This window comes from Hyperoodon ampullatus (genome assembly GCF_949752795.1).
Source record: "Hyperoodon ampullatus genome assembly, chromosome: 11".
Lineage (NCBI taxonomy): Eukaryota > Metazoa > Chordata > Mammalia > Artiodactyla > Ziphiidae > Hyperoodon > Hyperoodon ampullatus.
The window spans coordinates 25357601-25371635 of NC_136924.1; the positions used below are offsets into that span (position 1 = coordinate 25357601).

The window sequence follows — 14035 nt, forward strand, 5'->3', positions numbered from 1 at the left end:
GATTTGGAGACATCATTATTTTATTTGTATTGGGCTCACCTTCCCTGATTCCATATGGAGCATGACCTTGTACCCAAATTAGTTACCCAGTGCACTTCAGTAAACATGGAAAAATAATAAGAAATAACCTTGCTTCTATGATTATCATCCAAAAACATATTTTCCAATGAACATTCTTCTTTGTGCTCTCACTTCCTCAATTTTATTTTATTTTATTTTATTCTATTCTATTCTATTTTTTGTTTGCTACAGATGTCCCTGATCCTCCAGTGGCACCGAATGTGACAGATGTGGGAGATGATTGGTGCATCATGCACTGGGACCCTCCTGTCTATGATGGAGGGTCCCCAATCTTAGGTAACTGCGTGTTGGTCCATCTGTGGAACTGCCAGTGGAGTTGGTGTCCTCTTTATGCACATTAGTACAAAGCACATTTTAAAATACTGCATTTAGAAGAAAACTTTTAAATATCCATTCACATTGAAATATATTGGGGGATGCTTTATAAGTACTTGAGATTTAAATAGCTCTGATGAATATCATCTGATTGCCTGTCCTCTTTTTTTGTTTGACACTTCTGTTCAATATCTAATTTTGAAACAACTATAAGTCTAACTTTGTTCTGGTCAGTAAATGCCAGATCCATAGAATTATGTCTATGACATAAGGCTATGACATGAGGCAATTTCTCCTAGAGTTAAATACTTAGAAGAATTTGCTTCCCCTGTGGAACAGGAACTTTCTTCTACTTGCTAATAATGAAACTCACAAAACTGGTTATTTTCCCCTTCTTACATTGCTGGGACTCAAAGCCACATCTGTTGCTCAAATAGAGTGACTATGTAAGTTTCTATGGCCTACATATCTGTGGTTTATTTTTTCTCTTCTCTTCCTAATACAATTTTAATTTTTTCTAGTCTTATTATTTTTATCTATATCCCATGATGATTTTTATCTATATCCCATATTATTTATAATCTCTCTCAAAAAACCAATGGAATAAGATGGGTTAAAAATACATACATGACTATTTCACTTAGAGTGCTGAGAATATGGGACATTTTTGAACATTCTAATAGCTGACAAAGTTTAATTTTGGAGACCAAGGAAAAACTTCAGTTTCCATTTTGTGTCCCCTTCAGGTTACTTCATTGAGAGGAAAAAGAAGCAAAGCTCCAGGTGGATGAGGCTGAATTTTGATCTCTGCAAAGAAACAACCTTTGAGCCCAAGAAGATGATTGAAGGTGTGGCCTACGAGGTCCGCATCTTTGCCGTCAATTCCGTTGGCCTCTCCAAGCCCAGTATGCCCTCCAAACCTTTTGTTCCATTGGGTGAGTCAAGAGAGGTGTGTCTTTGTCATGAAAATCGTTGCCCTGGATTGTGACTGCTTCCTTCTGACCTCTAACTGGAGCAGACCTGTAAGCTTCTTAGAGTGATACATGAGTAGGAGACTAGAGGTGGTTAGAGGCAATTTTCTAAGAAATTCCAAACAACACAATAGAGTTGAATGCCTTCATAATGTAGGCCCTGGAATTTATTACCAGAATTCCAAGGACAACTGTGGGTGGCTCTGTTTGCCCCTCCCCACTGGAAACATGTAGCTGGGCCCATTGACACAAGACTACCCCCATTTGTCCTTCTGAAAGTATAACCCAGCGCCCTGGTGTAAACACTAACTAAAACAAATTTACATCAATTCAACCAAGCACACTTGAAAGCTAGTCTCTTTGCTTTATAGTCACACTTTAAATGTTATCTATTGAACCAAAAATGTCAGTTCAGTAAAGGCAAAGAAAGAGAAGACAAGACGTCTCCACTATTTTCTGGTAGTGAGTAGATTTTTCAATAGAAATATTTAGTACAAGAGTTTGCAGTTTAAAATTAGAAAGTTATGGAAAATTTACTCTAGATCATTAGATCTCAAACTTTGACTTTTTCAACTTCCTGGGCCTCCCATACTCCCATGTCAGCCTCCCAAATGGAGGGAAAGTGACAGCGTTGATAAAAAAATTTTCACATCTGGCAGATCTTTGCCGTAAACACAGCATACGCTCGAGGAGTCTCATTGAATTTTATGAACACGTGGGGGCTTCTGTGTATATTTTTTTATTATTTATTTATTTATTTACTTATTTTTAGCTGTGTTGGGTCTTCGTTGCTGCATGTGGGCTTTCTCTAGTTGCGGCGAGCAGGGGCTACTCTTCGTTGGCGGTGCACGGGCTTCTTATTGCGGTGGCTTCTCTTGTTGCAGAGCACAGGATCTAGGCGTGCGGGTTTCAGTAGTTGTGGCACAAGGGCTTCAGTAGTTGTGGCTCGTGGGCTCTAGAGCGCAGGCTCAGTAGTTGTGGCTCACGGGCTTAGGTGCTCAGCGGCATGTGGGATCTTCCCGGACCAGGGCTCGAACCCATGTCCCCTGCATTGGCAGGCGTATTCTTAATCACTGTGCCACCAGGGAAGTCCCTGTGTATATTTTTTATTTGTATCCTAGTTCATTTTATCACAGTTCCTGTGCCATAATTCTGTACTTAATAATTTCTTCTTTTTCTGTCTCTTTTATCTCTGAAGCTGTAACCAGCCCACCTACTCTTCTGGCTGTTGACTCTGTAACTGACACCACTGTCACAATGAAGTGGCGGCCCCCCGACCATATTGGTGCAGCAGGTTTAGATGGCTATGTGCTAGAGTATTGCTTAGAAGGAAGTAAGTACAACTAGTAGTTCAAACGAATACCGTCCTCAATAGGTGAGATATGCCCCCCTTTTGTTTCCCTTTCTTGGGAACTCATCTACTTCCTACTGAAAATGATAACAAGCCAAAGGTCATCCTTCTATGATGGATGAGAATTTAGCCCTTCTTTGTTACTTGACTAACAAGTTGAGATCTCAGAAATATCCCAGGTAGGCTCCCAGATCCGACAACACGAGTGATCTAGGACATAGGAGGAGAGATTCTGATCAAACTTCAGGGACTCCCACTTCTTGAATTGGTGGAATTAAAATGTACCAAAGCAAAATAAACTTCTGGCAGGATAAAGCAAGTTGGAAATTCTAAACTCTATACTGAGCAGATGTCAGCTATCAACAGAGCTGCCTATTTCTGGGTAATAAAGAGAGATTATATACTTGACTATCTGGTGATCAATTCTGCCTTCTTAAAGGGAAAAAAAGAATAATTAAGGACAACTTTCAGCGTTTAAAAGAATCAGCATTAAATCCCAGAGGGTGTAAGAAGTAGATTCAACATTATGGCAGTAACTTGTCTCAGGATATGGGTGCATACAAATTTAATGGCTTAAATTTAGGAGGGGAAGAGAAACAGGCAAAAAACCCCTTGCTGATAGAAATAATAGAAAAAGAGAAAATGACACAAGAAAATATAGGCCAGAGTGTACCTAAAACCAAAAAAAGATGTGAAATTCACTAAAAGCCTCTTGTGTTTTTGATTTCATACTTGTCATGATTTAGAGATGGGTGAATAAAATTGCCCCAGCTCTGGACTCGGTCTGCATTCTAGGTCATTGTAGGGAAACAATCCACCAGGGAAGTTTGTTCCTATCTCCACAAATGAGAGGCCCATACTTGGCCTCTAACTCTAACAAAACTCTTTGGACCCCAAACTTTAACGTGGATCTTACGTGAAGGCAAGAGACTCCAGAGCACATTTGGGAAACCAGGAGTGTGAACACCTCCCCAGAAGGAAAACCTCTATGGAGAAGAAATTTCTAACTTTGAAGAGAAAACTGCTGAAGAAGAATCCCCAGGCTTCTGGATGGGGGCACGCATGGAAATAATCAGTGTTGGTCGGGAGAGTAGAGAGAAAGGGGGAATAAAGCATCTTGGTAACACTCAGTTCCATTGACATGCACTCACTCACAGAACACTATTGTTGATTTTTCCAGGGCTTAGAAAGCCACTAACCAAAACCAGTGGAGACATTATAATCTTGAGTGCTTTGGAGTATGGTTTATTCCCATTCCATTCCCCTCCCCCAATTTGAAAAACTCCCAAGCCCTCCTCTCTGTTATTTATACCGCCCAGCTAGCAGAACTTCCCAGTCTTCTGTGTGATGAATACAAACCTTTTGTGTACGTATGAAACAGAGCAAATGTATGTTTACTCTTTTCTTTCTGATAGGTTTAAAAAGTAAGAAGATACAGCAAAATGATAGATGGCTGTCATTTTGATGTTACCCACCTTAGATGAAATACAACGAAGTGTATTTTACATAATTCTGTGTGTGGTCTGTGTAGATATATATGTATACCCGCATATACATATATATATGTACACACTCATTATTATGTGTATATTTTGCCACATAACGTTTTGGAATTAGCTTTCTATGGAGGTTCTTTTATAACGTGTATAGCTTTCTTCTCGCAGTCTTTTCTTACTTCCTTTATGTGGCTGCTCTATTCTTCATTGTCTTTTAATGGCTGTTGTCCTCCAGACTAATTTTCTGTAGTGTTTAATGCTTTTAGATATGGCAGGTTTTATTCTGTAAGAGAATTCTTTCTTTTATAAGATCATGTGTTGGTTTGGACTCTGTCTTTCTCTTGGTGTTTACTTTATTGTTTAATGCCTGCTCCATTTTACTCTTCTTCACCCTGGTTCTTTCTTTTCTTCCTTAAAAATTCTCCTCATGTATTAAATAACTTTCACATTCCTTTCCCGTTCCCTGGACACCATTTTCTTTTTCTCTTTCCCTCAAGTAGTTCAAATGCAAAGAGATGTTTTCATTTGCCTCTGATCTTTTTTTTTTTAACATCTTTATTGGAGTATAATTGCTTTACAATGGTGTGTTAGTTTCTGCTGTATAACAAAGTGAATCAGTTATACATATACATATGTTCCCATATCTCTTCCCTCTTGCGGCTCCCTCCCTCCCACCCTCCCTATCCCACCCCTCTAGGTGGTCACAAAGCACCGAGCTGATCTCCTTGTGCCATGTGGCTGCTTCCCCCTAGCTATCTATTTTACATTTGGTAGTGTATATATGTCCATGCCACTCTCTCACTTGGTCACAGCTTACCCTTCCCCCTCCCCATATCCTCAAGTCCATTCTGTAGTAAGTCTGTGTCTTTATTCCCATCTTACCCCTAGGTTCTTCATGACCTTTTTTTTTTTCTTAGATTCCATATATATGTGTTAGCATACGGTATTTGTTTTTCTCTCTCTGACTTACTTCACTCTGTATGACAGACTCTAGGTCTATCCACCTCACTACAAATAACTCAACTTCGTTTCTTTTTATGGCTGAGTAATATTCCATTGTATATATGTGCCACATCTTCTTTATCCATTCAGCCGGTGATGGACACTTAGGTTGCTTCCACCTCCTGGCTATTGTAAATAGAGCTGCAATGAACAGTTTGGTACATGACTCTTTTTGAATTATGGTTTTCTCAGGGTATATGCCCAGTAGTGGGATTGCTGGGTCATATGGTAGTTCTATTTGTAGTTTTTTAAGGAACCTCCATACTGTTCTCCATAGTGGCTGTATCAATTTACATTCCCACCAACAGTGCAAGAGGGTTCCCTTTTCTCCACACCCTCTCCAGCATTTATTGTTTCTAGATTTTTTGATGATGGCCATTCTGACCAGTGTGAGGTGATACCTCATTGTAGTTTTGATTTGCATTTCTCTAATGATTAGGGATGTTGAGCATCCTTTCATGTGTTTGTTGGCAATCTGTATATCTTCTTTGGAGAAATGTCTATTTAGGTCTTCTAACCATTTTTGGATTGGCTTGTTTGTTTTTTTGTTATTGAGCTGCATGAGCTGCTTGTACATTTTGGAGATTAATCCTTTGTCAGTTGCTTCATTTGCAAGTATTTTCTCCCATTCTGAGGGTTGTGTTTTGGTCTTGTTTATGGTTTCCTTTGCTGTGCAAAAGCTTTGAAGTTTCATTAGGTCCCAGCAGCACATTAAAAGGATGATACACCATGATCAAGTGGGGTTTATTCCAGGAATGCAGGGATTCTTCAGTATGCGCCAATCAATCAGCGTGATCCACCATATCCCTCTGATCTTGTTTCGTCCTGTTTTCTCTTGAAATTTCCTTCTTCCCTGGTGCTTCACTCTTTCATGCATGTTTTCTCAGTCTCCTATTTCACGTTCTCATCGATCGTCTCTTGAGTATGAAAATATCAACACAGTAGCTCCCAAACAGACCATTGGCCTCAAGATGTATCTCTTCTTCAAAGTCCTAAGTGATTTGTATCATCCACATGCTTCTCGCTTGCTGCCGCTTCTCCCTGATACTCCTAGAAGGGTTGAAATAAGAGAGAGGAGAAGGTTCCAAGAGGGGCCAATCTAATCCCCATCTCCCTGCTCCATTCCTGATAACCTAGATGGTCATCATCCCAAACTAGTGGGGTACACCCACAGGCACTCTGTGAGTCAGCAGCATTCCCTCCACCCGTGTGGAATGCAGGAACCAGGACAGCTCAGTTTGCCAGACCAAGAGCTTATTGTCATGGCAACCGGGGGCTGCCTCCTGGGCTGCTGGGGCAGTTTCCACTTCCATGGAGAGCCTTTTCATTTCCTGGTAAGACGGGGCTGGCCGTATCTCAAGTGCCCTCACTCCCAGACTCTGATGTGTGAGCCCCATAGTGGGATAACTGTGTTCCCTGGGGACCCACAGGACCCTCCCAGGCTGAAGTAGCAGGGACAGGAGCAAGGGTAGCCTGTTGCACTGTGCACTGCTTCCCTGTGGAGTCCAGGACCTGCTCTGCCTTTGTCTTCAGGGTCTTGCTTTGTTGTTCTCTACCTCTTGCTCCCACAGTTGGAGGTGCCCCAGCCTCCTTTCTCCTCCTCTTCTCTGTGGCAAGTGCCTCAGGACAAAAAACCCCCACAGTCTGAATAGGGCAGGCTGTGCCCCTTCTGAGGAATTCCCCCCTCCTCTAATGTGTTTGGTCTCTTCCGTCACTGTTCTGAAGACAAATATCTTTGCATACTTTGCACACTTTACTAACAGAGAATGCTGACTACTGATATGATATTCTTCTGTTGTGAAAGTGGGTGTCTGTAATTAATTTTAATGATGAATTCTCAAAGGTACATCAGCAAAACAGTCTGGTGAAAATGGGGAGGCTGCATTTGATATACCAGGTAAAGTATTCTCTGAAAGCTCTCAAACTTTCTTACTGTATGATAAAGTTTCTGGGAATGTTCCATGCCCCAGCCTGAAGTACACCCACACACAAAAAAAGCCCTTAGAGATGGAGGGGGAGGGCAGGCGGTGAGTTTACAATGTGGGGTCCAAGCTTCTTTTTTTCCCCCCATGGGCATAATAATGCATACAAACATTTAGAACCTGAAATATTTGTAAAACCTGGGTTTAAATTTTCTTGCTTTTGTAGACAAAGCCACCAAAAGCATTTAAAAAATCAGAACTTTTGATTGTGGTGGAAGATCGTGCCAATTCCTTATGAGGTCTTGGCTCCTGAGTTGTGGTTCCTTTTGCCATGGATATAAGCTTCTTTTCTTCATCATTGGGAGCATGATCAGATTTCCCATGCCCATATTAATGTCTTATAATAATAAACCAACTAGGATAAAATGGAGAGATCATATGACTGTAAAGGTTGGTGTCTCTCATTCATAAGAATAGCATTTTCCCCTTTTTCTGAACTTTAATGTATATAGATGATTAAACATCATGGTTACATCAATTGTAAAAATGCACCTTGTAAAACCAAATTGGGGTAAACTACTACAAAATTCCTGGGACAGTTCCCATTGTTCAGGATACCCTAGTATCCTGAATAAGAGGTTTTTCAAAGATGGAAGAATCTGATTATCATTCTTCCTGCTATTTACATTAGCCATTCTAGGCCATTTTTCATTTAAATATGAAAAACACCCAGCCATGTAGTCTGAGTCCAGACCAAAGTCACATTCCCTCCAAATTATTTAATTTTGAGTAAAATACTAATTTGGAGTTGACTGTTTAACGAATGATTTCTTTCACTAACCACCATTCTTTCTTCTTGTCTTTTCTTTCGTTTTTTGGGGGGTTTTTTTGTTTTGTTTTCTTAATGGATTTTAGATGAAAACTGGGTAGTTGCAAACACAGAGCTGATCGAGAAGACCAAGTTCACCATCACAGGTCTGCCAACGGATGCAAGGATCTTTGTGCGCGTGAAAGCTGTGAATGCCGCCGGTGCCAGCGAGCCCAAGTACTACTCTCAGCCCATCCTTGTGAAAGAAGTCGTAGGTAGGTGGCAAGGTTTTCAAAATTTTGTCTCCATTTCCCATTTTTTTTAACCTCTTTCTTTCTCAAACCCTCCTATTTTGTTGTCACTCCTTTGATATTTTATTAATATCTCCTGGGAGTTAGAAATGAACAAAACTGCCCTTTATAGGCAGCGTGGGAGGTCAGCTCCCGGTTTATAACTTGGTATGAGGACCAGATAACTACACCAGGTTCCATGAGCCAATAGGCAGCTGGGCTGCCTCGTCACAAGGGGTGGGGGGCAGCGGCCAGGGAAGTATTTCAAACAAACCATACAGCAGCAAAATGGCTCAAATGAGTCTGCGAGGTCAAAACCATTTTCATAATAATATGAACACATTGTTTTCCCTTTTCAGTGCTTGACCTCTGCACTGATGGTACAAAAGTGATGGTGTGTAAAACTGCTGGTGCCTTAGCACAGATCCAATCTGTGCCACCAAATTGTCTGGCTGGTCTTTTCTTCCTCACCACCATGCACTCGCAATTAAAATTAAAGGGCCAGTTTTGCCTTGGAGTGTTCTTGATGATACATATGAATCATTAATGTTCTTAAACCTTGGTTCTTGAGTACACTTTTTTTCTATACTCTGTATGACAATGAAATGCAAAGTATATGTGAAACTCTTATGCTAAATACCGTAGTACGATGGTTGTCTCTAGGAAGAGCATTTGTGCAACTGAATTAGAGCCTAAGCTCGTGACCTTTTCCATGAAACTCCATTCTTCCTCGAAAGAATGACAGAGTGACAAACTCTGGCTAGTCAGACTTGGGTCTTTGGCAGACATTTTCTAGAAAATGAATGGAGTGAGCCTGTTACTTGAAGGAAAACAACTTATAGTATTTATTGTCAACTTGTCAATGAAAAACTTTAATCTTTGAAGCAAAAATTAAAATTATGGAAAACTGGTATCCACCATCATGGACTTGGCAGCTTTCCAATGCTTAAAATCTTTTCTGATGAAGTAGGTGGTGATAGTAGCAAATGTAATTTTTTGACATTGAATAATGCAGCATTTCAACATTTGGACAATCTGCATAATTCATTGAAGCAATATTTTCCAAATGACCAATGCAAGTTAAAAAAAATCATGCATGGGTAAGATACATTCAAAATGGAAGGCAGACCAATGGGGTTTAATGTAACAGATATGAAAAGTTCATAGAAGTTTTCAGATTCCATACTGCAGCTAACCCTTAAGAAATTACAGCTCGTGTTTTAGTGTAGAATCAAAGAGGAATACCCACAACTGTCTGAAAAGTTTATTAAAATATTCTTCATGTCTGTGTGAAGACAAATTTTCTTCATGTACTTCAACCAAAACAGCATATTGCAACAGATTAGAGGCAGAAACAAAGTCCAGCTAGCCTCTATTAAGTCAGACATGAAAGAGATTTGGCAAAATATAAAATAATGCCACTCATATCACAAATTGTTGTTAATGTAAATATGGTTGTTTTCATTTAAATGATATTTATGTTATTATTGTTTTTCAAGCAATAAATATATAAGTATTTCAAAATTTATTGGTTTTGGGCTTCCCTGATGGCGCAGTGGTTGAGAATCTGCCTGCCAATGCAGGGGACACAGGTTCGAGCCCTGGTCTGGGAAGATCCCACATGCCGCGGAGCAACTAGGCCCGTGAGCCACTACTACTGAGCCTGCGCGTCTGGAGCCTGTGCTCCGCAACAAGAGAGGCCGCGACAGTGAGAGGCCCGCGCACCGCGATGAAGACTGGCCCCTGCTCGCCGCAACTAGAGAAATCCCTCGCACAGAAATGAAGACCAAACACAGACAAAAATAAATAAATAAATAAAATTAAAAAAAAAAAAAAATTATTGGTTTTAATTTCTAATATGATAAATATGATAGATACAGTCCACATAAACAAAAGCTTTGCAGGGCCTTTGATGATTTTTAAGAGTGTAATGGGATTCTGAGACCAAAAAATTTGAGAATCGGTGCTCCAGGGCAAAGAATATCGGGAAGGGGTCTGAACATCTGGGTCTGGACCATGTTGAGCCACAGACTTATGGTGTGACTGCCTGAAACCTTTTGGGAGTAAGTTAGGGGATGGATGGATGGATGGTAGAAAGTATGAAGCATGCACATTTTCTTAGTAGATTCCGGAGACAGACTATGAAAGCTGAGTCCTGTTTCCTTCATTTATTAACCATGTGGTCTCAGGCAAGGGACTTGATATTCCTGAGCCTTAATTTCTTCATCTGCAAAATGGATACAATAATAGTACATACCACATCAAGAGGTTGTGAGAGTTGAATAAATTAATCCATGTTATTTGCTTAACAGAATGCTGGCCACATAATAAGCCCTTGGTAAATGTTAGCTTTTATTATGATGATGGTGTAATGTGCTACAGAACCTCGCTGAGCCTCCTTTTCCTCCTGTGTAAAGTTAGGGAGTTAGAGGATCTCTCAAGTTCTCTTCCAGCTCCAACATTCAGTAATCACCACCACTGCCATCATCGTCATCTTCTTCCCCTAAAGTTTATTGAGCATTTACTATTCTCAGCCATTATGCTAAACGCTTTATATGGATGACCTTATTTAATCCTCACTACAATGCTGTGAATTAGATGCTGTTATCATCCCAGTTTTACGGAATAGGCTGAGACCAGATCTACTGTCTGATCTGGAACTCAAACCCAGATCTCTCTTGACCCCGCAGTCCATGTGTCTAAGCAGAGCGTAGGCACTGGAAGCTGATTCCAGGTCTAATCCTGGCTATGGCACCTTGGGGCAAGTGCCTTAAACCCCTGTTGCTTTAGCTTCTTTATCATAAAGTAAAAACAGTACCTGTGTCATAAGGTGGCTGGGAGGTTTAAATTGGTCGCTTCGTGAAAAGCATTTATCCCAGTATCTGTTCCATACAGAGCCCTCAAGTGATATGACCCACCTCATCCCTGTGAGCCATGAGCCTTGATTCTCTGCTTCTGATGGGTTTACATCCACATGTTCTATTATCTTCATGGTGTTTAATTAATGAACATTAATATACAGTGGGCTAGGGCTGCCTATCATATACTTCACCTTAGTCATAAAGGGAGAAAATTACCATCAAATTCTAACATAATTACATAAATAAAAAGTGCTAGGTGCTAAAGCATTTTTTATTATTATTTTCTGGTGAGAAAAAATGGGCAGTCTTACCAGCTAATGTGGTGACTATAGATCTTTTATGGAATGTTCGTTGGAGAATATACTCACCGTTAGAAACTAAGAAAACAATATATAAGGTCCTAAGAGAAAATTTAGTGTTTTTCTATAAAGTTGCTTTAGGCTTATAATAAAAATAGGAAGTTGTAGTAAAATTAAGGAGGTCAGGGAATAATCTTGTTGAGTCAAACTGTTAAAACATCTCTCCCTGAAGGAAACATTTGGAACCAAAGTTACCACATATAATCTGTTAGTAGCCCAACTAAGATTTTACTTCAGAGACATGAGTGTAGGGAAGTCCTGGTGAGTATCATGACAAGTATGCTTATGAAATGCTGCTTCCAGTGTATGATACTGACTGCAAAATTCCGTTCTTCTCCTCTCGTTCAGAGGCTCCAAAGATTCGCATCCCAAGGCACCTAAAGCAAACCTATATCCGCAGAGTTGGAGAAGCCATCAATCTGGTTATACCTTTCCAGGTAATAATTCAGGGTTGGTCATTTTCTCTTTCCCATGCTGGGGTGTTTAAGGAGTAGTGGGAAGGACTTCAGCATTTAAGTTATTCGTGATTCAGAATTTCCTCAGAGGAAGAGCAGGAAAGGATGGAGGAGATTTGGAGAGTGATGAAACAACCTCCTGCTTTACAAGTACAGAAATCTATACAACTGTCATAGGTTTTCCTTCTGCATGAGATAAATGAGACCTAGTCTTGTCTGAAGCTCAGGGACCACAGGGGGCCAGAGAGGAAACACCAAGGAGACACCGAAACAAGAAATGCTTAAAGATCTTTCTGGTTCTATCCATCTGTAAAACTGATCTTGCTTTTAAGTGAAGTTCTTGGTGTAACATTCAGGAAAACAACATGTCCTTACTTCCCATGATTACCCCAAACCACACTCAAATCACCCAAATTCCAATGAGGGATAACTGAAATTTGAAATTTTGATGCCCCTAACTGAAATAAATGAACATTGTTAAATCATCACTCCCTCAAAAGAATCTGTTGTTTATAAGATTAGGCAGGCTTTGCATGTGATAATCACTTTTGGTCTCTCTCTCTCTCTCTCTCTCTCTCACACACACACACACACACACACACACACACACACACACACACACACACCACCCACTGCACCATTACCTCCTTACTCATTTGATTCCTTTTATGCCTCTAAACAGTGCTGTTCCATAGAACTTTCTGTGATGATAGGAATGTTCTGTGTATGCAATGTCCAGTATGGTAGCCAGCAGCCAAATGTGGCTATTGAGGACTTGAAAGGTGCAGCTAGGAACTAGGGCAACTGGGGAAATGAATTTTTAATTTTCCTTAATTTTAATTACTTTTAGTTTAAATGGCCACATTGAGCTTGCGGCTGTTACGTCAGACAGCATGGCCTTAGAACTAGAATTTAGGTCTCTGCAAACATTTGGATACACACACACACACACACACACACACGCACACACACAGAGCTGGTTCAAACACAGGCTCCCATGAAAACTAACCTAAAGGGACAGCCAGTTCAGGCCATTCTCAATGCACCTGGGGCCCAGCCTTAGAAGAGGCAGTTAGCTTCTACATACACAGCACCTGAAATCAGAACGGAAGTCAAGGAGGACGTGAGTGTGAACACAGCAGAGGAGGAAGGCGATGGCTTGTCAAGGTTTCTCCAACTTCTGTCCTCCCACAGCCTAAAAAAAAACCCAGGAGTTGGCACAAGGCGGGCACCCAGGACCCAGCCCCAGTCCTGGACCGGGGCTGAATCAGCCCTCTAGTTTCCACATCACATCAACAGCTAGGGCTAATCCCAGTTCCCAGATCTTTTTGGGAGTGGAAGAGTGTATTCAGCTCTGTTCCTGGGTCTGGGAGAGGAGAGAGCATAAGAACAGGGACCTCATAGGTATGGCATCCCAGGGGCTGGTCAGCTACCAGGAAGGGGGTGATGAGACTAGTATGTCATGTTTGTATATTTATGTAACCGCTATAGTTCTCGAACCTTTTCTCATTTGAGCCCCAGATACACCTTGTGAGGCAGGAATGGCAGATTTCCTTACCCCCCTTGAGAAGGGAAGAAACTGACATTCAGAGAAGTTAAGTGACTTGCCCAAAGTCACACAGCAAATAAATGGTAGTGCCATGAACAGAGTCTATATCTCCAGACACTGAATCCAGTGCTTTTTTCACTCCATAAGTTATCAGAGAAGTCAATTTTTTTTCCCCAGTAGTTAATAGTAAATTGTACACTTAGGGAAATGAGACCTGGAACTATTTTTCCCATCTTTAACAATATTGTTCTCTACTTCCCATATGCACATCTGAGCACCTGCAACCCTTCCTCAAGCCCTGTGGGGAGGAGTTTGATGTGTGTCTCTCACATTCCTTAGCAGAACCTATCAACAAGCCACATTGGGAGCCCATGGGAAGGCTGTGCGTTACCCAATGGAATTAATGCTTGGTTCCTGTCTGTGGGGTGAGCCTGGGTGCTCAGGAATCCTAGGAAGTTTCTTTGTAATGTAAACTAAAACTCATGTCCTTGAATGAGATTATAATTACTCAAAGTCTGCTCTTAAGGAATGGTTTCAGCTGCTAGAGAGAGCAGAGAGAGAATTATAGACAAGTC

The 14035-nt window shown here is 40.8% G+C and overlaps 1 protein-coding gene across 1 annotated transcript in view; it reads left to right on the forward strand.

Annotated features, from left to right (window-relative positions):
- Positions 1–14035, forward strand: part of MYBPC1 (myosin binding protein C1) — a gene marked incomplete at both ends in the record, with an annotated part of 98434 nt that overhangs the window by 68489 nt on the left and 15910 nt on the right. Inside the window, 5 exons of the mRNA XM_079714696.1 lie at positions 253–357; positions 1143–1331; positions 2566–2700; positions 8054–8221; positions 11805–11893. Coding sequence (XP_079570822.1) covers positions 253–357; positions 1143–1331; positions 2566–2700; positions 8054–8221; positions 11805–11893 — 686 coding nt within the window. The remainder of the gene's footprint in view (positions 1–252; positions 358–1142; positions 1332–2565; positions 2701–8053; positions 8222–11804; positions 11894–14035) is intronic.